Raw genomic sequence first — 22,646 nt, 5'->3', positions numbered from 1 at the left:
TTAAATGGTGGGATTTATACAGGCAGGAACAAATTGGACACCTGCGCTGAGAAAGCTGAGTTAAAGCCAAAATAAAAATCAGCCCCCAATTATTCGGAGATGGCTCCGCTATTATGCATCAAGGGCATTGTCTTCAGCGAGACAATTCGTTTTCTGAGCTCGTCCTCAAGATGCCACGGGAGAAAAGCAGCATCGTCTTTCTCAATTTCTTGTCAAGTGTTCAAGATGACGGCATGTACATAAAAATCCTATAAATTCCAGCGTGTTTCAGCTTTGCTGTTTAAGAATCAGGCCTTAACAATATGGCAAGGGATAAAGGTTTAAAACACGGGTGCTATCTAACATAAAGCACTTGCTGCCATGGAGTACGGAGGCAGGTGGTTTTGCAAGCTGCAGATGGCCGTGGACCCAGCCACGCTGGCTGGCTTTAGGATGGCTGCAAAGGGGTGTGCTGGTCACGAGCTGGAGGTTGGTCACCCGAGGGCACAGCCCCTTCCCTCCTGCCAGCCCACTCGTGGGCTTGGCAGGATGCTGGGCACAGCAGCCGGCACCGTGGGAGTAGTTTTACACGTAGCGCAATGTCCAGACGATGCACAAAGGACTCATCTGCAGCAACGGTGCTGCGGCTGAACTGGAACAAACCAAAAACTGAGTTATGCTGGACCACGGCACTATGAATTCCTAATTCCTCTGCCTGGGCTGCTTAGCACGGCTGGGCAGAGAAACACTAATGACAGAGTCTTGCTCAGAAGAAATAAAACATGAGCGCAAAGAGCTGAGGCTACAGGCATTGATTTCCCCCACAGCAGCCGTGATCGTGTGAGCAGGTTGGAGGGTCCCGCGTGGGGCAGGGGGTGACGGTGCCATGGGGAGCCGGGGTCTCTGGGGTCTTATGCTTCCAATCTGCAATGGCTTCACCCAGCTGTGCACCCCACACTCGGGATCCTCGCTTCCCTTTTAATCATACTTCAAAACCGGGGTAATGACTTAAAAGTAAGCAAAGGAAGCAGCCAAAAAAGACATAAGGTCTTGTTTGATCTTTCTCTGAAAGGAGATTAGGAATCAATTCATAACAGAAAATGTGTAAGTGACAGTGCTGGAAGGAAAAGCCAGAAAAGAGCTGGGACCAGCCGTACGTGGGGGTTCATTCTCCCAGGATGCGCTTGGCACCTCGAGGGCGGTGGCCGAGCGGGCAGTGTGTCCAGCGAGTACCTCCATCACCAGCCCCCCCAGCACGCAGCCTCTCCGGCCACGTGCCCCTGCAGTGCTGAGGGGCTCAGCAGCGTGAAGGCTTTGGCAAAACTGTAATCGTCCGGCACTGTGAGGCGTCTGAATCCTCTCGCGGGGACGGGGATGCTGATTCCTGCAGAGACGCGGGGTGGTGCTGCCCGCATCCCCCCGCCAGCCCATGCTGCAGCCCCGGGTGCTTTTCGGGGCGGCTGGAGGGGCAGCTGGTGCTAACCAGGATGCTTAGGAGTTGCCAGCTCTGGTCCCAGCTCCCCATCTGTACAACGGGTCTTCATAAAACCGAGATCCACAGGTGAGTGCGTGGCTATGGGCGCACATGAGTTAGATTCCCCTGTTTCTCCCCAGACTGCAATGTGCAGGCAGGGAAATCTGTGAGGATGAGGCCAAGAGCCCCCACGCTGGGGTGGGCTTCATGCCCGCCGGCAGGCATGCCCGCGCTGCAGATGCCTTCCCGAAGCTGCTTCAATAAGAGTCGAGTCTGTGTGGAGGAGGAGGAGGAGGGTAAAGCCCACGTAATGTTGATTCTTGCTCACGCACGGCGAGCTGCGGGCACAGGGCTGGTAGGGAAGCAGTGTAATTACCCCCGGCTGTCCTGAATGCACGTTCTCCTCGAGAGCTGCTCGCCAGCTCTGCCGTCTCAAGCAAGCGTGAGCCTTGAGTGCTGCCTGGGGTTATGCTTTTTAGTGCCAGGATTTAGAAGAATAAAATCTAAAAGCTGGCATGAGGCACGAAGTGAAGTTGCTGCCTACAACAATAACAGCATATGTCGGTAGCTGAATTGAATATGAGCCCTCTTATGCAGCAGGTCAGCAAATAAATCGAGGGATTAATTGCTGCTGTCGATAGATATCTCAGCAGTATCCAAACATTTACAAATGTGAGCTTAGCACTGCAGTCGCAATGCCAGAGCTGGCGTGTCCAGACCTGGCACCGGTGGCTGGTCCTGCTGCACCTCGCACAGAGCGGCGTTAGGGACGTCATTTGGGTCATTCTGCTTTGCTTCCAGCTCGATGCTCTGCACAGTGACTCCAGCTTCTTCCAGGACCAGCCATTTTCAAACCATGGTTTCCCCAAGCTGGTTTTGGCCCTGGACGGTGTTCACTGCTCGCCACAGTGGTCCTGGGGCATGTCCCAGCTCTGTGCCCACAGCACCGTGGTGGCTGTCCCCGTGTCACCCTGCTAATAACAATGCTTTCAGAAGGGGGTTGCTAATAATCCCAGCACGCAGCTTCTCACGCTCTCCTCTGCTGGCAAACCTTGCCAGCAGCCTTAGCCACTGCGTAAGAAGCAGTAAAAGAGCAAAAATGGTTCAGCTGTGTGCTCTGAGCTGAGCTACAGGCTGAGGAACAAGGAAACTGTGCAAAGAGACTGGAGGGGAGCTGTGGGCTGGAGCTGGCAGAGCCGCCGTGCAGGGCGGTGGTTTGCTCAGCACAGAAGGAAGGGCTCTGTTCCGCTGGCAGCCCAGCAAAGGCACTGTCCCTGCCATCATGAGCTGGCCTCAGCCGGGAGAAAGACAGCAGCGAGCCCGAAGATGGGGCTGCAGCCTGGAGAGGGGCTGCTGGTTTCAAGAGGCCGTGCACACTGACTGTTTCACTTCGTTATTTTAATTCTGCATCTTAGGTTCTACTGCTAATAGAGCAAAACATTATTGAACTGGAAATGTCGTTTAATTATTTTTTTAAAAATAGACTCTGGAAGGTCAGTAAATGGAAATACCAGTGAACACAGACCACGTTGCTAGTCTTACAGCAACAAATGTGTCCTCCGTTCGCAGGGCAAGTCAGCTGGGACTTGATCTAGGCACTAGGCTGCAAATTATTCATGGCCTCTGATGACCGTCGTCAAGAAATCATAAGCCCTTCTGCTCCTGAAAGGGCTTCTAGATAGATATAATGGCCTATTTATATTCATGCATTCATCACAGATTATTAATTAATATGTTTTATTGGTTTTGTTAAAATCATCTGTACTAATTTTAGAGGGGATTTTAGCAGTATCATTGCATTAAGTGCAAATAACCTGGAACTAAGGGATTGTTTTTGTGAATGTGGATATTAATGCCTCTCCTGGAAACACTCTGCAGCGGGGCGAGGGAAAGCATTAATGGTCCCATTACGCTGTATTACACAAATGGCACGTTTCGCTCATGGAGGGGATTTAATGGCTTGGTGCAATAACAGTCTAAAAGCTGGCAAGGGTAAGATAATGGACTGTAAAAAATATATGTTTATTGACACTTTCCCTCATTGTTTGGATTTCTGCAGGGCTGAATCTCCTTGGTGAGCCACGCGATCCCTGTGAGGGGGGCGGAAGGGAGGGGGCCCAGCACATGGCCCCTGCGAGCTGCACTTGCCGGCCACGATCCAGCTGGGAAGCAGCAGCGAACTCCCCCACGTAGCACTGAGTGATGCGAAAAGCCCCCCCCGCCTGGAAGCCAGACGGATGCACCCCATGAGCCGGGGGGCAGCACGGCTCAGCCCCCTGCACCAGCGCGTGATGCCGGAGGCGTGAGGGATGCTCGCCCATCTCCCACAGGATCAGGGGCAGGTCCTGATCCCGCTTTCCACTCCCCCGCGTGCCCAGGGAGGCGAGAGGCAGCCCCCAGCCCCGCAGGCAGCCGAAAGCTGGCCCCTTCTGCGCTTGCCTGCGAGCACCGGCTGACACCGAGGAGAGGCAGCCCGCAGAAATATGTCAAATTAGCGTTCCAGCACAATGCACAGGCTTTAAATATAAACTTCGTGAAGAGAAGCTGACATTCCTGTCTGTCTCCAGGTCCTCAGAGTCATTTGATCATCTCCCTAACAAAACACTGAGCCCTCCCAAAGGCACACTGCTGCAGGCTAAGAAATAAAATCCCCACTAAAGATGCCACGATATGGAATTATATCATCTCTCGTTACACAACGAGATGGCACGATTTGGCCCCTGAAGCCTAAGACGCGTTTTTCAGACGTAGTCAGAATGTCTTTTTATTTTAAGTATTCACGCCCGGGCTGCATTCCCACGGAGACACGGGGCTCTGTTCCCAGGGCAGTTGTGCTAGCGGCTCGTCCAAGCGCCGTGAGCAGAGGCAGGCAATAACAGAGCCGGACATCACCTGCACGTGCTGCCCTGGTGCTCCCCACACCTTTAGAAGTCTTGTAAAAGCGCTAGAGCCGGCAACATTGCAGGGTTTATTTTCCAACCCAGCCAGGGAGTCTAACACCGCTGAGATCCGACAGCAGACACAGGCTTGTTTGTCTTCAGCTTCTAAACACAGGGTTATAAGGGAAAGAAATTACTTGGCTACTTCCCTGAGTAGTAGCAGCAGGCAAGAAAATCCTTTTCCAGCCCTTCCCTGGCTGTATCAGCTCTGGTCCCTGGGAGGCGTGGGGCCGGCAGCGGGTGGGAGGGCACCGCTGGCAGCCGTAGCGGAGCACCGGAGCCGCCCAGAGCTGTGTGGTGTGAAAACAAACCGAGGGGTGGGAGACGTCTGCAGAGACCCAAGGCAGTTAGTGATACAGCACTTGTGATAATTGTTCTGCTTGGAATCTCATGCACTGGTAATTATTACTCTCCCAATTTCATTATTCACTATTGTGATAGGTAGCTTCACCTCTCTCTATTTCTCTCTCTCATACAAACCTCTTATTAGCATTCCCTGCAATGAAATTATTCCCCATCCTACAGCTGAAACAAGCCAAGAGCAGGCTGGTGCACAAGATCATCATGTTATAGTTGCCTTTCTGCGGCTCCTGTCTTCCGCGCTTGCTGTGATACCAGAAGCGGTGTCACAGGAGGGTGGTGCGGGGCCACGGTGCAGCTTCCCGACGAGCTGTGGGACACGCGTCCTTTCCCAGGGGGAGCATGGCAGGGGAACCCGGCAAAGCTCCCACCACCACCTCCTGCACAGGTGGCTGTCACACAGGTCTCTAGACCACACGAAGCTGTTTGACTAGGGCTGTCTGATCTGCTTCCAAAATAAAATAAAAAAAGAGGAAAACTTCCACTTAGCCTTTCTTACGATCCATAAAATGCTGCTGGAGGCAGAGACAGCTGCTGATATAAAAAAGATACAGTCAGTAAAGAGAACTTATTGCAGTTGTACGGGATGCCTGTGACTTAGCAAGCGCTGGGCTGCTAATGCAGAAGTAAAGCACCGTTGCTGCTCCAGTTCCCGTATCTGTTCCCCGGAGTGCCATGTGCCAGCAGGGCCGGGTGTCTCGGGGCTGCACTGGCACCCATGGCTTTCTGATGCCCTCGCCATCTCGCTGTGCACTGGGTAAGGGATGCCATGCGCTGGAGCCGGTGCTGTTGACATGGTCGGTGCAGCATGAAACCTCTATTGCAAGGGAATTGCTGGCACACAGAGGTCTAAGTGAGATACCCGACTGCTCCACCTGGCCATGTACCTGAGCAGCTGAGCGTGCAGCCTTTACGCCCCACTCTGTGTGCAAAGGTCAGAGCAGGAGAGGGTTAATGGAGGCACCAGAGCAGCCTAATTAACCTCAGGTGCAAGGTTATAAAAAGCTGCAGGTGGGAGGAAAGGCTCCAGAGCTCTGCTTGCCCCAGCACTGGAGGAGGAGGGTGAGAGTGGCAGTGGCATGGTGGGCTGCGTGGGTGTTGCTGGTGTGGAGGCTGAAGGATCATCCCGCTGCCCACCTGAGCAGGCTGGAGGTGAGGCTGGGCAGGGGGCAGCCGGGGCCTGGGTAGGCTACATGCAGCTCAAAAAGGGAGTCCCTGCAACCCTCCCCATTCAAATCAGGAAAGCCAGCAGGTCACAAATTCTTGTCCATGATCCATCACTTTGTTTTGTCTCCTGGAAACTCAAGAGGGGGAGGCGTAAGGTGGGAGGAGGGAGGGGGCGTGTGGAAGACTAATTGCAGCTACATCTTGGGACTGTGGGTGCTGCAGGCATTTGAAGTGGAAAAAAGTAATTTTCAACAGCAAATTGGTAACTGGATCCTTAATGTTAGCTTTGCAGTTCCAGAAAACAGCAACCTGTTGTTAACGCCTTGCCGCACGGTGTTGGGACGTGGCCAGCCAGGCGGGGAACAGCACAAGCCCATGTAGCAGCCAGGACAGTGCCCCCGCCATGGCCGTGGCTCCTGCGATGATGCTCCCGCGATGATGCTCGCAGAGGGCTCGTGATGCTCACAGAGGGTTTGATGCAACTGTTTAACAGCAGTGTTTAAAAAGAGGAGTTGCCATGGGAACTGCCACCGGGTTTTTTTGCAGATTTGTACAGGGAAATGCTTGCGCTGCGTGTGCCCAGCCACGACACAGTGGTCACGCCCACTTTGCTCCGAGGCAGCCCGCGGTGCCCACTCTCCTCTGTGGGCACATGTGTGGTGGCTGCCCTCAGGGGCCCGTGCCCCAGAGGGTCCCGCAGCCGAGCTCACAGCAAGGTGGCCACTCATCGCCCGCAGCTCCGAGCATGCCATGCTCTTGCACAAGCCGTGGTTTTCTCTAGCAAACGCTTGCCTTCCAGGCTCCCTATGATGAGCACAGCGAGCAGGAGCTTGTGCTCTTTGTTAAGCAGGGACCTGCTTCTGCATTGTCCAAGAACAGCCTGGTGTAGGGATGACCAGCAGCTGCCCTGAGCGTAGGGCATGTGTCATCAGGGAGGTAACTGTTCATTTCCCACTCATAATTACCTTGCATGCTGTCTTAATAGCTTAGCTGCTAACTAAGACTAGATCTTTGGTAGTAATAAAAGCAGTCCCTTGGTGGGTGGGGTTTTTGGCATTTCATCTCAGTTCCAAAATGAATAATTTATACAAGCCTTTATTGGAGCCCAGAGTTATACAATAAATGTTCCATGCAAACACGCTCACATAGTTCAATGTTAATATCCCTCCAGTGAATTTCCCTGGCAGGCCAAGCCAGTCTGGGATTGCCACATTGCTTATTTACGTAAAATATCATAATCCCACTTTTATTTGCATTTCTGAAGTGCCATTAGGGTGATTTGGAGCATATGAGTCCAGCCAGTTGATTACAGCTGCAGCTCCTGGTCCAGGGTGGGAAATTACTTTCAGGACTCCAAGGTGAGACGTGGCCAAGAGCAGAAATAGGTTTTGGCAGTCGGGCACGGTGGGAACACAGAGCCCAGGGGGGTAAACGCCAGGCGTGGGATGAGCATTTGGGTGTTTTCAAGGGGCGATGTGTTTGTACGGGGCCGAGCAGATGGAGATGGAAACAGCGTGTGTCACTGGGAGCTGCTGAGCTACAGCCTGAGCCCACCCTCCCATCTTGCTTTGGGCAACAAAGCCTTTAAGGCAGTTTAAATGTAAGGCAGTTCTTGCAAGAGAAGGGTGGCAGGCTTTCGGCAGTGATAGCTGGGCTGCATCCCCACCCCTCCCCAAACTAGCGTGCTCTTTAGGGATTTCTTCCTTTCTCAGTTAGGTGAAATTGTACCCATCTAAAATGATTTCATCACTTAAATCCTAATTGTAGCCTCCAGAGACTAATTACCTTCCTTCCTGCATTTGCATCGTTTACATTCAAGTCAGTTTGAGGGAGATGTGATGTTTTGGAAGGAGATGTGAAACTGAGAGGCAAAAATCTTCTAGGAAGTAAATGGCTTGGAAGAAAAATGCGAGAACGTGCACATGGTGAGTGCAGCCATTTTGAGATGGGTTTGATCCACTTTCCCGTCAGGACTGGGACAGGGGAGATGATGGAGGGTAAACGTCCCTCAGATGAGCACTTGTGAATGTTTCACCTGCAGAAGAGGAGTCTCCAGCGGGAACGGAGGCGTGCGGCTTGTGCTCCTCCACATCGTCTTCAGAAAGAAATGACAAGCACCAGCTTGGTGATACTGTGCCTGTCTGAATCCAGATGTCTGGCTCCCATACAGATTTGTGCTGCTTTCTGCTGCTCACAGCAGAGAAGCAGCTTTAAGACAGGCAAAAATTATTTCCAAGTTGTTGCTTTGTGCACTGCTGTCCTCAGCCAAGCTAACTGCTGCTGGAGCTTTCTGATGTTCTTTATGCGATTTGAGGCTCTCTTTAAAGCTCAGGTTTGTACAGCCACAGGTCTCAGTGATGGAGCGGAGGGAATGGTCTCCTTGCAGCCAGGATGCCTATTGGCACATCTTCTGCTTTGCTCTGCTCCAAAACAGGACACAGAAGTGATTTTCCAGGCATCTGTGCCTGCCACTCAAACCTCCTAACTTCATCATTTTAAGCACGTTCTCATCTGCTTTTCTTCTGTCCCTGCAAACTCCACCTGGAGCTGATAATCCAGTTCTGAGCTTTCCTTGCTCATGCAGCCAGGAGTAACGGCTCCGCAGACTGAAGGCGGTTGGGATGTCTCCTGCGCTGTGGCTGGGTGGCCAGCAGCCCTCCTGGGACTCACAGCAGCTCGTGCTGCCTGCTGGTTATAGTGGCTCTCTGGAGAATAAGAACTTAAAATGTCATAGGTGAGCTCAACAGGAGAGGTTTCCAATGAAAAGCAGTAATGGTTGTTTGAGAAAATTAATTGAATTTATTTGACAAATACTTGCAGATCTAGGGAGCAAGTGCATATATACCTGGAAGAATTGCTTCAAAGAAAGTCTATTGTGGCTGCTGTCACTTGTTCTGTTCCTTTTTATTTTTTTTTCTTTTCCTCTCGAAACTGGTATGAGCTGGAGAGTTAGTGAAAGAGGACTTCATTTCATCCAAAAGCAAACTCAGCAGCACCTGGTGTATTCTGGAGGATCTCAACAGGCCTTCATTGTCTGGCTGTGCCGCTGTCTGGGCAAATTGAGCACATAGCCAGTAGGCTGCTTTAATAGGAGTGCTGCAATTTCAGGAGAGCTATAAATTTATATTCCCCTGTAACTGCAATAGCACACCTTAGTGCTGTTGCTGTAGCAAGAAAATGGTTCTCCCCAGTGCACTGGGGGACTTGGCAAAGATGCTGGCACAAACAGGATAATGAATGTTAGATAACGTGCATGTTTCACAGACTGAGCTTAAATATTGAAGAGCAGCATCCCTGCATCAGAGGGGCTTAAAATTATCTTAAATCTAGAGAATGTTTTCCCCTCTGCACACTGGGATTTGTATGGGGACCTCACTTCAGCATTAATGGGATTTGTGAGTTTGGAATGTATCTTAATGCACTGCGTCCCTCGTATCTCTTGTCTAAGTAAAACGAGTTTGAATTTTTCATCTTAATCGCAGACTTGTGATCTGGAATAGACATTCTTGTACTGAAAAGCATCCACTTTTAGATCCGTTCCTCAGGGTATACAATGACAAAGGCACATCCCCAGTCTCCGCTGCCTGGACGCTCATTCGGAGAGCACAGCTGTATCCCAGCGGTGGTTTGCATTTCAGTGGCCAGAAAATCTCAGAAATGCCTCATGGCTCCAGAAAGACTCCCCTGCTACGGACAGGTAAATTCAAGCAAGACATTTTGTGCTATTATTCACTACTTAGCTTGGAACAGTGTTTTCAGTCTGCGGCATGGGTATGTAAAAGAGGTCCCTGCTCTGAACAACCCCAGTTCAGATGAAGCGGGTGGCCAGTGGGGAGCAGTGAAGGTGCTACAGGCTGGGTGGCAGCAAGCCTGGGGGCTCCCCTTCCTAGGCCAGTCCCCAGCCGGCTGGAGCGCTTCAGGCAATTTCTTGTACCACTTGGGACCGGGCTTCCCTAGCCTTAACATCAAGCTAATGGTTTTGGCTATTGCTGCTACTCTGCAACTGTAGGAGCACTCTTCAAAGTTGCTGCTGTAGTGGAATAAAAAGTTATCTCTAACCCTCTAGGGATTTGGCAAAGATGCTGGGCACAAAAATAGTTTGTAATGAGCTTTAAGACATATTAATGAAGAGAAGTATAATTATTATGACTGAGTTCAATTACAGCCCTTGGATTACAAATATTCTCCCAAAATCCCTCAAGAAAGAAATGCATCTTGTCTCTGCAATTAAATAAACTGTATATCAAGGGGAGGGAAGAGGATTAAGCTACAGAAGAAAGAATTGCTTCAACTTGGCTGTGGTGGCCCCTCTCATCCTCCCAACCAGCTATCTGCGCTTGGAGGAGAAGGATCCCTGCTCAGCACAATGCAATGGCGATAAAAATATTCTCTGGGAAACTGGTGGTTGGCTTCCTTCCAAAGTCTTAGGCATCTGTAATGCAGCAGTTGCCATGTTAGAATCTAATAAACTCCTTTCTGAAATATTTATGGAAGTGCACACCTGCACACTTCTGTTTCCCAAAGATGCAACCTAAGCACTTCTTAAGGGGTTTTTCCTTACCCAGTTACTGAGCACAGAGATAAAATTGAGGAATTCGCATGTTTCCCACAAAGGACCGTGACTGAAAGCACGAAGCGGTAAGAAATGTGTAGCTGCAAATGCAGAGCATTGCCACGGGTCAAGTGCTGGGGAAGCTGTACATTGAGTGCAGGGAGCTTGACCTTGACAATGCAGCGGAAATGTCAGACAGTGGTAAAAACAATGTGATCCCTGAAGAATAGCAAGATCCGGGGGCTGGAGTAGCCACTGATGTGCCTTTGGGTTTCTTGGCCAGAGAAGCTTGCCTCTGGAGAGCTTTGAGGGAAGGAGAACCCGGTGCTTAGCTGTGTGCTGAGCAATGAGGGGCATTGCACTTCTTTCATTTGCAGTAAGAAATCTGTTACTGAGAGGATCACCCTGACATGGATGCTGGATGGCAAAGGACTAGGCTCCCACCCAGGGTAGGAGCACCTCTGCTGGCTTTGATGCTAGTGGAGAAGAGTCTGCTAGCATCCAGGAGATGGTACAGGTGGCCCACAGAGCAGCACTGCTACCTTGGAAGGTAGCGCTGCTCTCTCCCACATCCCAGCACGGGATGCTCCAAACCGGCCAGAGCAGGGGGTTCAGCGTAGCTCTACCATTTGCTGCTGTTAACCCTAAAATCTATCCTGAAACGCTTGTGACATCAAAATGCACTGAGTTAAGCACGAGAGCAGAAGTCCTTGGTGACGTTGTGGCTGTTTTTCTGCAGGGCATAAAGAAGCAATGACAAGCCTCGGCAAGCGTATGAACACGCATGGAGACTGTGACGGCAGCGGTATGGGTAAGTTACCAGCTGCCTTTTTGAGTGCTGCCTAGGAACTCAGTTTCTTTTCCCATTAAGCAGGATGACAAAATCACAGCCACGCGTATTGTAGTAGCTGCTCCTTAAACATTGCTATTGTCTGCAGACAGAGCAGTTTGTCTGCCTGCACTAGTCGTCTCTGGAAATGACAGAGCTAACACTTGTTTAAATTCTCTCAGAACCCACTATCTGAATACATTTCTTGTGCTGCCTGATCGTTGTTAAATCTTTCCTACTGAACCTGGTTTACACACTGTTTCAGGGCTTGCTTTTGATCACGCTGGCTGTAGGATGCTTGTTCGTACTGTGAACCCTACTTCTTTGTTCCTGCAAGTGTGCTACCCATGGGCAAACCTTTGTCCAAATAATCTCAGATTCCCCAAAGAGAGAGAGCTGCCAGCTTTGCTTTCTAGTTGAAGTGACAGCAAGGAACGTATAGATTTATTCTTCTATTCATTGGTGGCTTTCTATTAGTGTATCCTCACATCAAATCGAAGTGTCAGAATAACATCCCCGGTATGCTAGCCACAGCTTCTGGCTACTAGAAGGACATCTGAGGAACAGATGTTTTTAGTTGAAAAGGATAACCAGCAAGGGTTATTTAGTGAAGACGATGACCCAGGACACATGGTAAGAAGAAACTATAATGCGCAAACTTTTACCAGAATCTGAGAGGACTGGAATTACAACGGTCGCCTCTGACTGCTGCATTTCTGCCGTGTGCCAGGCAGCTCCGGATCCTGCCGGCATCCCCAAAGCAGAGCCATTGTGAGCACTGTGAACACCTGGCTATAGACACTCCTTCCAGCGATGGCTCGGGGCTCCTGGCCGGGCACTTGGCACAGTGTGCCCAGACAATAAATGTCTGAGTCAAGAAAGCAGTCTGCATTCCCACGCACCTGCCCTGGGTGCGGAAAGAGGGAAGGAGAGGGACAGAAAGATGCGGCAGTCAAGTTTCTAGCTATATGACAGCATTTGTGTTACTGGAATGCTTTTAAGCTCTAAGACTTCTTCCTAGGTTTTATTTAATTCTGACTGTTCAAGTATTAAGCACTATCAGTGCACGCAGAAAAGAGCTCTAGAAACTCACTGCTTGTGAAGGAGTTCTCAGCTGAAGTCTTTGTCCACTTACATGATTAATCTGTCTCTGTCTGAAGTGCAGCTATTGCTCACCAGGATAGTGTCTGGACAGTTGCACTACACTTTCTTTACAGTATGCAAGCAGTGTGGATGGCAAGGCACACAGAACACCCTGCAAAGAGGTGGAAGAAGACTTCAGTGCCGTGGCATTGTGTAACAGAACTACTCCTGGAAAAAAAACTGCTTCAAAAGAGTCAGTACACAGGAGATCCACCAGTGATTTCTTGATGGAGGCATACTTGCACGTAGAAAATACTTAAACAGATTGTAATGAAGATCTGGCTTCATTACTGGAGCCTCGTAGGGCTGATAACTGAATCGCTCCTGTTGCACTGAAGTCCCCAGTTGGAATGAATGTGCAGACGCACGGCACTCTAGGACATTGGAGCGGTTGTCTTAGCATGAATCCTGCCAATGGTACAATATTGCTTGCTGTTGCATGAACAGAACATGTCGCCTCTGATTGTTTTTTCCTGCTCTTTTGAGATAGATGCTGTCTGAGGATCCCCACAGGTAGAAGGTCGTCTCTGAGGCACAGTTACAGCTCTTTACATGTAACTTCTGGCACTGGCAATGGAGGGTAAAAAAAAAAAAAAAAAAAATCTAAGTGCTTTTCAAATGAAGCTTGCTCCTTTTCTGGAAGGAGTTTGTGAGACCTGACAAGAGGCTGACCTCAGTGGCCTGTTCCATGGTCCTGCTCTAGGGTGTTTCAACTGTAACTATCCTGTTTTAATTTGGGGAGCTATTGAACTGTGATAACATTTCTGGAGTGGCTTAAACTTCCACTCCTGTAAGATACCAGGGAAAAAAATGCCTCCTGAGGAAAATGCTGATGGCTTTTTGCTCTGCTGAGAAGGTGCTACCTGGCCCAGCCGCCTTCTCCATATCAGATTGGTGATCACCAGGGGGGACTGCATCTCTGCTCGGGCCAACTCTGTCCTTGGAGATATCATTCGTCTGCCTCGCAACTGGTGATTCTTAGGAGCCAAGAATTAAATTGTTGAGGCTTTATGAACTTTATGTATTGAATTATGACAGGATAAGTGACAGAAAACGAGCAAGAGTTAATTATATGACAGAGAGGGAGAGTGCCACTGCATAGCAATCATTTCAAAGGCAAATAGAAATATTTATAGACTCAGGACTGCAAAACTTGCCACTGCACTCTGACATTAGATATGCCATTGATTCACAGAGCAACAGTTTAGGATGGGGCTTTGACAGTCATGTGGGCCAAAGCTCTGCTAAAAGGTGAGTCTCATCTCAAGCTGCGTTCAAAGGGATGTGCTAATGCGATAAAATTGGGTAAAATTTTGTAAAAACAGAATTTAAAAGATCCTGGAGATCTATTTTCAGTCCCTCTTTAGGATTCCTTATCTGTATCGCTCGCTGACAACCAGTGCAACCCAAATCAGTGCAAGCGGGGGCCTATGTGGGTGTGAGGGCTTGCAGAGATGACCCCCACCCTGAGCCGCCCCGTTGCACCACACCACCAGCTCTGAGGGAGCAAGTGCCCCGTGTCCCTTCCAAGGGAGGGCTGCACACAGCTCTGCTGGGCTCGGTCGCCTTCAGGCAGTGCTTGCTGCTGCCCTGTAAGCCCAGATTTTGGGCGTGTGCACAGTTCGTGCAGGCATTCACTTCTCCGGTCTTTTGCAGCTCCCCATCCTGCAGTGTCCTGCGATGTTTCTGCTCCTTTCTGCTGTCCAAGCAGAGTGCTGCGAAGTGAAGAAGCTGGGGAGAGCAGACAAATGCGGTTCTGAGAGTCTGCATATGCTGACAGGTAGAAAGACTTCAAAACCAATAAACATCTGAGAGCGGCCACCCTGAAGTCACCCTCCTGCAGGATGCTCCCCTGCTTTCCTGCGTTGCTCCTGAGGATTATCCCGTGCTTGGGAGCAGTTGTGAAGCAGAACAAATCCTCGATGGGTATAACTCATCAATGGAGCAGCATGCTTTCCCAACAGCTGCAGACTTGGCTCGTGCTATTTTTGCATTGCTAGCAGGGACTGACTAGTTCTGATGGGAGCAGAAAGAATTTGCTATTACCTGCAGACAATAGAGGGAAGAAGATAATTCATTCCCATCCCAAAAGCAATCTCTGCAGGCAGGTTTTGAGGCAGGTTTCCAACCATCTCCCTTTGGAGACCACCAAGCAGGCTTTAAAGAATCCTTTATATTTTTAGCAGCAACATAATAGTGGTGGAAATTCAATAAACTTTACCATCAAATATTATCCCATTACACTGGCTCAAGTAATTTAAGCTGCTGAAATCATAGAATCATAGAATACCAGGTTGGAAGGGACCTCAAGGATTGTGGTTTTATTTTTAATGAGTCTTGTGTAAAACAGCCTCTTCGATCATTGTCAGGTGTGTATGGAAGAGAGTTGCATTTACTCAAAGCATTTTTAATCTCCCCAAAGAAACAATGTTAAATACTGTACAACATTTACCAAAATGTTACCTGTCACTGGTGGAAAATCTAGCTAGGGCTAGGCAAGCCCGATGTTTACTGGCACTTAGGATGGAGGAAGAGCATACCTTTTTTTAATCTAACTAGGCAAATAATGCTGAGAGTGCCCTGGGCTCAAATTTTGGATGGAGTCCAGCCTTGCTGAATGCAGGAGGGGTGTTCCCACCTTGTCCTGCTGACAGCCAGGCAGGGCAGCAATGCCAGGACAGGGCGGCAATGCCAGGACAGGCGGCTTGGCTACCTGCAGCCAGGGAAGAGAAAGGGTGGGCTGGAGGAAATAGGGAGAAGCTGCTCGTTTCCGAGATCCATGCCAGCTGGGAATAGCAGACTGTCGGAGCTGCTAAACGCAACTGCTGTGGCTCCCTGGGGTTCCCCAGCAAAGAAACCGGGTATCGGGCCACTGGCAGGAGGGCAATAAGGCTGGGCAGGGAGTCGGGCTTCTTCCACGATAACTGTGCAGTGATGTGGTCTCCACGGACCGCGACAGCCTCGCAAGCCCCCGTGAGCGCTGCCCCTCGCCCCCGGCGAGGAGAGCTGCGTGGCCGGCAGCCGCTTTGCCCACGCGTGGCTGTGGGCGCTGCATCGCCGGTCTAACACTGACCCCCAGTGTCTGGCAGCTGGTTGAGCCGAGCCGCTGCCCGGAGCCGGCAGCCTGGCTGCCCCAGCGCCCAGTCCTGCTGGGGCGCCCAGCTTTGCTGCTGGGAGCGGCTGAACAGGGAACAAGGTTAAAGCGACTGTTAGGTTTGATGTAAATTAAACCATAACCCCTGTAGCAAAACGACATGAAAAAGAAGAAAGTGGTGGGAAGAGGATGTTTGTTTGCATGACTGCAGTTAAAGCAACTATTAAATTAAGTTGGGAAAAGATTTCTGTAAGCTGTTGTTCTGCTTTTCAATGGCAAGGCTAAGTTGCCATGCTCCGTGTAATCAGATTCCTGGAGCACTGGGAATGATTTGGTATCAGTGGGATGCTTTGTGCTGGGAGAGATTTACTTGCATTTTGTGAAACGCTTTAAAAATCAACGCCGCTCAAAGCAATTAAGGTCTTTGGAAGGGTAGGAAACCTTGGGCAAATCGGGTGCCCTGAATTCATTGGTTAGTGTTTGCAGAGTGCTTTGGAAAGGATTTGCCATGCAAACACTAGAGATCGTTGCGAAAATTGGGTATGTGCATCAATAGCGGGGAGGATCCGATTGCCGGCAGCGGGCAGGGGTCCGGCATCTCCAGTGGCACCCGTCACAGGGAGGTCAGTGCCATACAGCTCCTCAGCCAGACAAGTATTACAACTATCCAGCTGGAGATGGGTTCTCTGTTTCTCAGATATCCCTTAACGTTTTTCATTAATGAATTTCATAGTTTTTCTCCTTGCTGCTCTTTCTTGCAAAGCCTGTGTACTCCGCTCAGCTGTGTTAATTAATTTCTTCAGATACTAGCTTTCCACATTCAGTTCTTGATAAGATACTAAAAAGAAATCCAAAACAAGACTCAAAAAGAGATTTCTCACATGGCAAGCACAAAGTTTCATTATGTATCATAAATTCCCTATTATTTCTATGTCAGGGCTCTCTGGTGTGAATACTCCTCGGTAGTGAAAATGAAGGCCTTATTCAATTTGGGTGGTGCAAAGGTACTCAAGACAGCAGTCTTCAGGACAGCTGCATCAGAGAGCTGCAGACCGCCTTGAATGTTTCGGTTCTAGCTGGGATATCAACTCATCAGAAATTCATCCAGGAGACAGTGCCTCTGGGAGCCCAAGATCGGCAGTTCAATATTCACTGTCATTACCTGAGTTGGCATGACAACATCGTTTGACAGGAGAGAACAACCGCTAAAAAGTTGTGTCTTCAAATCTTGAGCGAAAGACTAATCCGTACTGCTAGCGCTTGCTCTGCCGAGGAGGCAGCAGGCAGGAAGGATGCTGCAGTGTGGTCTAGACAGGGAGCGAGGCTCCCTATGTCAGTTTTTAGGCAGTGGACCCTCCTCCTGCTTTCTCCCCAGGTGCTGCTAATGAAAAATAATCCAGCCACCTTAACTAAAAATAACTTTCCCACAGCAGGAAAAGACCAGCCAGTGCTCCTGCTGGATGGCTGTTTAGTTTGATAGACCTCTCATTCAACAGTTAATAGCCAGTATGTTTACAGGCAACATTTTTTTTGGCTGCTGTCCCTAGCATGTCACTAATGTTTAGCCAAATGAACTGGGAGGATTATAACAGACAGGGACACTGGTGCAAGTGACAGGCGCAGAGACAAGTGCTGCAAGAAGCTAATTTACACATCGAGTTTCACAGCCTGAACCTCCCTTCCTGCTCAATAAGCTCATCAGCTGCTGCTTTATACCCGCCAGCCAGCTTTCATAAAAATGAGGGAGCTCACAAAACCTTTTTTTTGCCTGCCTGCTTAGACAACAGATTCTAATAAAAACCACTTTTTAATATTGTTGAAAATAAATCCTCTTTTATGTGGAAATGTGGATTTAATGTACATAGTTTGTGCTGCTCTGATTCTCTTTAAGGGCTGCTTGGCTGTTAGCAGTCCCTGCGTAGCCTTTCAAGTCGCTCAGGAGACACTGCCTGCTGCTGAGACGTGGACTGATCTCAGAGGGGATCTGCATTCTCGCTTGCCTCTCCCAGGGTGCTCTCCGCACTACATGACAGCTGTTTTCTCAGAGAGGGATCAGCCGTATTTCAGAAAATGCAACAATATCTGCAGTTGCGAAACTGCCACCGCTTTCCCGCAAAGTAACATGGTTATAGGGGAGAATGTGGTGACTGCAATACAGGAGCTTTGTGAGGGAGCCCTGGCATCCTGGCTCCATCTGCCTAAGGTGCTTTGCCCCTTGGAAGTGTCCGAGGTCACCCCGCACAGTCTCAGGTGCTTGTGGTCGTGTATCTCCACCCCCATGTGCTGCCACAGACTGTGAGGCCACATCTGTGCTGGGTCACCAAAGCACATGAGGCTCCTTAGGGCTTAGCCACCCCTGCCCTCTTTGCTCTAATACGCAGGTAAATTAAAACAACCACCAAGTTTTCCAGCTGCTGAAATGCTTGTTCTTCAGCCAGTTCTAGTCCTCTTCTGTTTACAAGACAGTGTAAGTTTTCACTGCCTAATAAAAACAATCATCTGTATTCCGTGGCTGCAAGCAATAACACTGTGAGAGAGTAGAGCAAGTCAAGAAGCTTTTGGAGGAGAATATGAATTATCTCAGCCAGAGAACAAAGCACAGGACCCCTGAGCACCGAGAGAAATTGCAGAACAACATATCAGGCATGTCTCCAAACCTCTGCAGTTTAACTGGGAGATTTTATGCTTTTGAGAAAAAATGGCTTACTTGAATATTCCCATAGGTACATTCCTGCCACTTATTTCTGCAATTTAAATTGTTGCTCATGTTTTTTAAGGCCAGGATGAACGGAGAAGCATTTTATCAGCTAAGTTGAATTGAGGAGCACAGGTAATACCCCCAAACCACTGAGATTTGTGGCATGGCTCTGCAATGAGTAAGAACATTAAAGGCTGCTATAAAGAAACAAGTTCCTGTGCCCTCAGTCGGACAGAATTATAAAAATCCCCACAGCGTCCTCGAAGTACTGAATTAACAGAAGAGAGATCTGTAGTTTAGTGTGATGGATAGAGCCCCTGGGCTCCATTGTGGCAGACGCTGCCGTCCCTCCTCTGGCATGGACTGCCAGGGCATGCAGTACCTACGATTTCTTGAAATGGGCAAGCGTGCTACCTCGCCTCCCCCAATAAAATAAGTGAAGATAATTACATACTTAAATCTAGGTGTCGGGCTGCTTTGCTACACAGAAATTCATATGCTATGATCAGAATCCTTTAAGTTAAAGAGGGATCTGAGTTACTGACATAATTTGCTCCCTGAGGGCTGTGGAAACGAACTGAGAGGCATATCTGAATAATAACTCCCCGACCGCACATCTTATAACCGGAGCTAGCATTGCTCCAGAAGGAAGACACAATGGGAAGCAAATGATCTGAAACGTTTATAACCTATACAGCGATCAGGCAGAATTTGTTTTTTCCCCCAGGCGGCAGCCCATCAGGGAGATCCGGAGACAAGCTCCTCTGTTTTCACTTTACTAAAGCTTATTTTAATGTGGGCCAAGCCCGGGGTCTGGGCCTGTGCGATGGGCTGGGGCTGGCCGCCCTGCTCACAGCTGGCCCTGAGGCGGGCCCCCCGCCCAGGCCCCGCCTCGCCCCACCACCGAGCGGGGACGAGGCCTCCCTTCGCCCGTCGTTTAGGCCCGGAGGGGCCACCTGCCCGCCCGGTACCCCGGGAGACAGGCGACAGCAAGGACCGGCTGCCCCTGAGGCGAGAGGCTCCACAAGATGGCGAGCGCGGGCTCCCCCGCCCTCTCCAAGATGGCGGCTGGCGGCCCGGCGGCGCGGCGGGCGGGGACGGCGGCAGGAGCGTGGGGCCGGAGCCGCACCGAGACCCGCGGCCTGCGTCTCCCAGGGCGGCGGCGGCGGCCTCCCGGGCGCTGTGCGAACGGGTCCCTGGAGGGCGAGCGCCCGGCAACCGCCTCTGCTCAGCCCCTGGGGGAAACGCCGCCGGCGGCCCGCCGCCAGGAGCGGGGCGGCCCCCGAACGCCGAGCCTGGTAGGAGGGCCGGGGCCGGGGCGGTCTCGGGCTGGGGGAGAGGGCCGCGGGGCCGGCAGTAACAGTGTGGGGGGTGCAGCTAATTATTAACAGCTACAAACTGAGCATCACCGTGAGGGAATTACCTGGAGGATTTAAGTAAATTCTTTGCCTTTTCTACCTTCCCACCACTTTGTTAGACGCCTGTGTGCAAATATACAGTGCGGGGGCATATTTGTGTGCTACGGGGCCAGCTTTTGGATTCATTACTGTTTAAAGGCCGGTGGTAGGCTCTTAGCCGGTGCGCTGTGCCGCTAGCAAGCGGCAGGACACTTTGCCATACTGGGTGATAGTCCGTTCTGCTACACTAATTGCCATCTACAGCATCCCTAAGAAAATATGAAAATGGTGGTTAGCCACATACGGTGCTAGTTTATGCTTTGAGAAGTAGCTTTCCACTGGTGATGGACGGTACATTGTGGTTTAGTGTGAGCTATCTGCTCCTCTTTTCTTCTCTTCGTGTGCACTTTCTACTGATTGTTTTTCTTAGCGATGCAGCTTTGGATCAAGGTGCCACTTGCTTGATGGAGGCCTTCGGTTCCACATCCAGCCTTGCAGCTAAAGAGATACGGTGATTTTATTTTTCTTTATTTCAAGTAAGCTTTAAAATCTTTTTTTTTTTCCTAGCAGTGTTCTTCACGCAATGCAGCTGACAGACGACCCTCAAAGAGGCTAAAATGTGAAAAAAACAGTCTAGTAAAATCAGAACTAGAAAGACTTGCATGTGGAAGTGAAAACCTTGCTGCACTGGGGGAAACGCCTAAAACATCTGATGGGGATCAACGTTCAGAAGATCCTGGAGACCATAATATAATTCAACAGAAAAAAGGTGAAAGCATTCCAGAGACTGATGAAGACAAACAGGAAAAGGAGCATAATGTTTCTCTTGAGCCACGTGCAGTGAAATCAAGCGGCGCTCCCTCAAAAACGGACAGTGCTGAAAATCTGCACAATCATGCCTGCAGTGAAGAAGAGAGCAGCTGTGAGAGTGTACTTTCAGATGGGTCTAGCTTGGAGGATGGAGATCTCCTGAAGAAGCCAATACAACTAGACAGTGTTGCTTTCTTGGACGAAGACAGCAACCAGCCAATGCCAGTGGACCGGTTCTTTGGAGATGTTGAGTTTATACAGGTAGGATGATGACAGTCTGTGCACTCTACAGATTCAGTTCTGTTCCACTTCAGTCTTGCATCTTCAAACAAAAGTAGGTTAGCCTCAAAATTGTAGGCAAACTTGACCAGTATTGGTAGACATCTGGAGTCATATCCCTGTCTCCTGGGTAGAATTATTTGTCTCGGAGATGAAATGAATTGCCAAGGCATGTTAATTTTGGATGTGAAATCTTTCTTGTTTAGATTTTATTATTCCAATTCCATAAGATAGGCATTTTCACTCATAAAGACACGGTGTTATTCTGTCAAAATAGTTTTTCACTGGTCATTGGTTCTTAATCGTGATCATTGTAATTCTTTGGAATGGAAGCTGTTTTCTGGTGATCTCTGCTTTTGGATCAAGGGGCAGAGCTTGAAATTTGAATCCCCGGTCTGCCTTTAACATTGTATAACTTTGGGCAAGTGATGCCGCCGCCTTTCAGGTGTTTCATGAGGATTGGTATTTAGCAGGAGTCATGGTTGGTATTTAGTGGGAGTAGTGAGGATTTGTTTGTGGAGCACTTCACCCTCTCTGAACCTTCTCAAGCCTGCAGAAGGAATGCCAGCCCTTGCTTTGACCATGAGCCATAACTGGTTCAGGCAAGCTCCCCTGAAAGCTCCTCTGCTTTAGCTATGGGCTTATGCCACCACTTCCAAGTGAAGAGGTGTGTGTTGGTGCCTCATGTATCAGATGTGGAAGTATGTGAACTGGTGGTGAGGTAGGAGGTCTGCTGCAACAGACTTTCCTTAATGATTTTATCTTTTTCTTAAAGGATCTCCCAGCAGTTGCACTCCCAAGCACAACGATGAGCAGGCGAGAATTCAGGAAGCTACATTTCATTGCAAAGGAAGATGAGGAGGAGGAGGAAGAGGATGTTGTCTAACAACAAACTGTAAACAAATGAAACCTTTTTTCTTTTTCTTTGCAACCACGTAATGATGGTTGGCTATGTCTCTAACATAAGGTGTCTGCGTTTGCCTTTTCTCAGAGAGAGAAGAACTGATAGAGTTTGTTTTTTCTGGAATTGGCAGATACAGTATTCTCTCTCAGTTATCTGGGGCAAAGATTGAATTTTCAGTGATTTGGAAATAAATTGTAGTTTCTCATTTTACCACTAATATTTAGGAAAAAAACAGGGAAAATAGAAGTTCTTACTGCTTTTTTTATAAATTTGAGCCCATATCTAGGGTGAACATTTGGTCTCGCTCCTTTTTTAAAAATAGCCAAGAAAACCGTGTTAGAACAAGGTCCTTTTTCTTTTAATTCTGCGATGTCTGCCATTGTGGCATCCAGTTAGTAATGCAGCCAGTTGACTACCCAGTTGTGTTGCATTGTTTACATCTAAACCAGAACCAATTAAACCTCTAAAATGCAGTTCTGCTGGCAAAACTAAATGCATGGATGTCAATGTGAGTTCAGGGGTGTTAATCTCTGGAAGTACGTTTTTATCACGTCAGTTCTCTGAACAGCCGCCATGTGAAGCTGACTGCTTCCTTCTCCCACCAGACCAGCCGTAAGCATTGCCTTTTTTGTGTAATGCAGCTTGTGTAGTATTTTCAATTAACTTCCAAGGGTTACGAATAGGAATTTTGTAAACAAATATATTGGTGGTGATAAAGGAGGAGTAAGATCTCTCAGTGTCAGACTCGGTAGATGAACAAGTATTGATTGCTAAGGATACGGGTCAGTCCACCAAACTTGTTATTTTGGTCTGCATCTTTAGAAAATAATGAGCAACCTCAGATGATTTCAGGAACTGTTAACTCACCCGAAGTTTATGATAATACTTATTTGAAAGTGTGATTATGCATTAAGCTTTCAGATCTTTATTGTTATAGTTTCTTCTACATTTCTAAAAATATAGAGAAAACGTTATCAGCAGATGGTTTAAATAAATATTAATTTCTACAGCCATAGTCTGT

General features: G+C 49.1%; 1 protein-coding gene across 2 annotated transcripts; it reads left to right on the top strand.

The window, feature by feature from the left end:
* Positions 1–19,263: 19,263 nt before the first annotated feature.
* C19H1orf174 (chromosome 19 C1orf174 homolog) lies at positions 19,264–22,636 on the top strand. Of its 2 annotated transcripts, none has more exons than XM_076355899.1 (3): positions 19,264–19,533; positions 20,203–20,703; positions 21,497–22,636. In XM_076355899.1, the coding sequence occupies exons 1-3, from the start codon at positions 19,264–19,266 to the stop codon at positions 21,605–21,607; spliced, it is 882 nt and encodes a 293-aa protein (XP_076212014.1). In that variant the 3' UTR covers positions 21,608–22,636. The 2 variants fall into 2 exon arrangements, with proteins under 2 accessions (XP_076212014.1, XP_076212013.1); XM_076355898.1 differs by having other exon boundaries at positions 20,200–20,703.
* The last annotated feature ends 10 nt before the right edge of the window (positions 22,637–22,646 follow it).

This window comes from Aptenodytes patagonicus, chromosome 19 (genome assembly GCF_965638725.1).
Source record: "Aptenodytes patagonicus chromosome 19, bAptPat1.pri.cur, whole genome shotgun sequence".
NCBI lineage: Eukaryota > Metazoa > Chordata > Aves > Sphenisciformes > Spheniscidae > Aptenodytes > Aptenodytes patagonicus.
The sequence above is the reverse complement of the archived record's forward strand: the minus strand, read 5'-3'. Positions and strand labels throughout refer to the sequence as shown.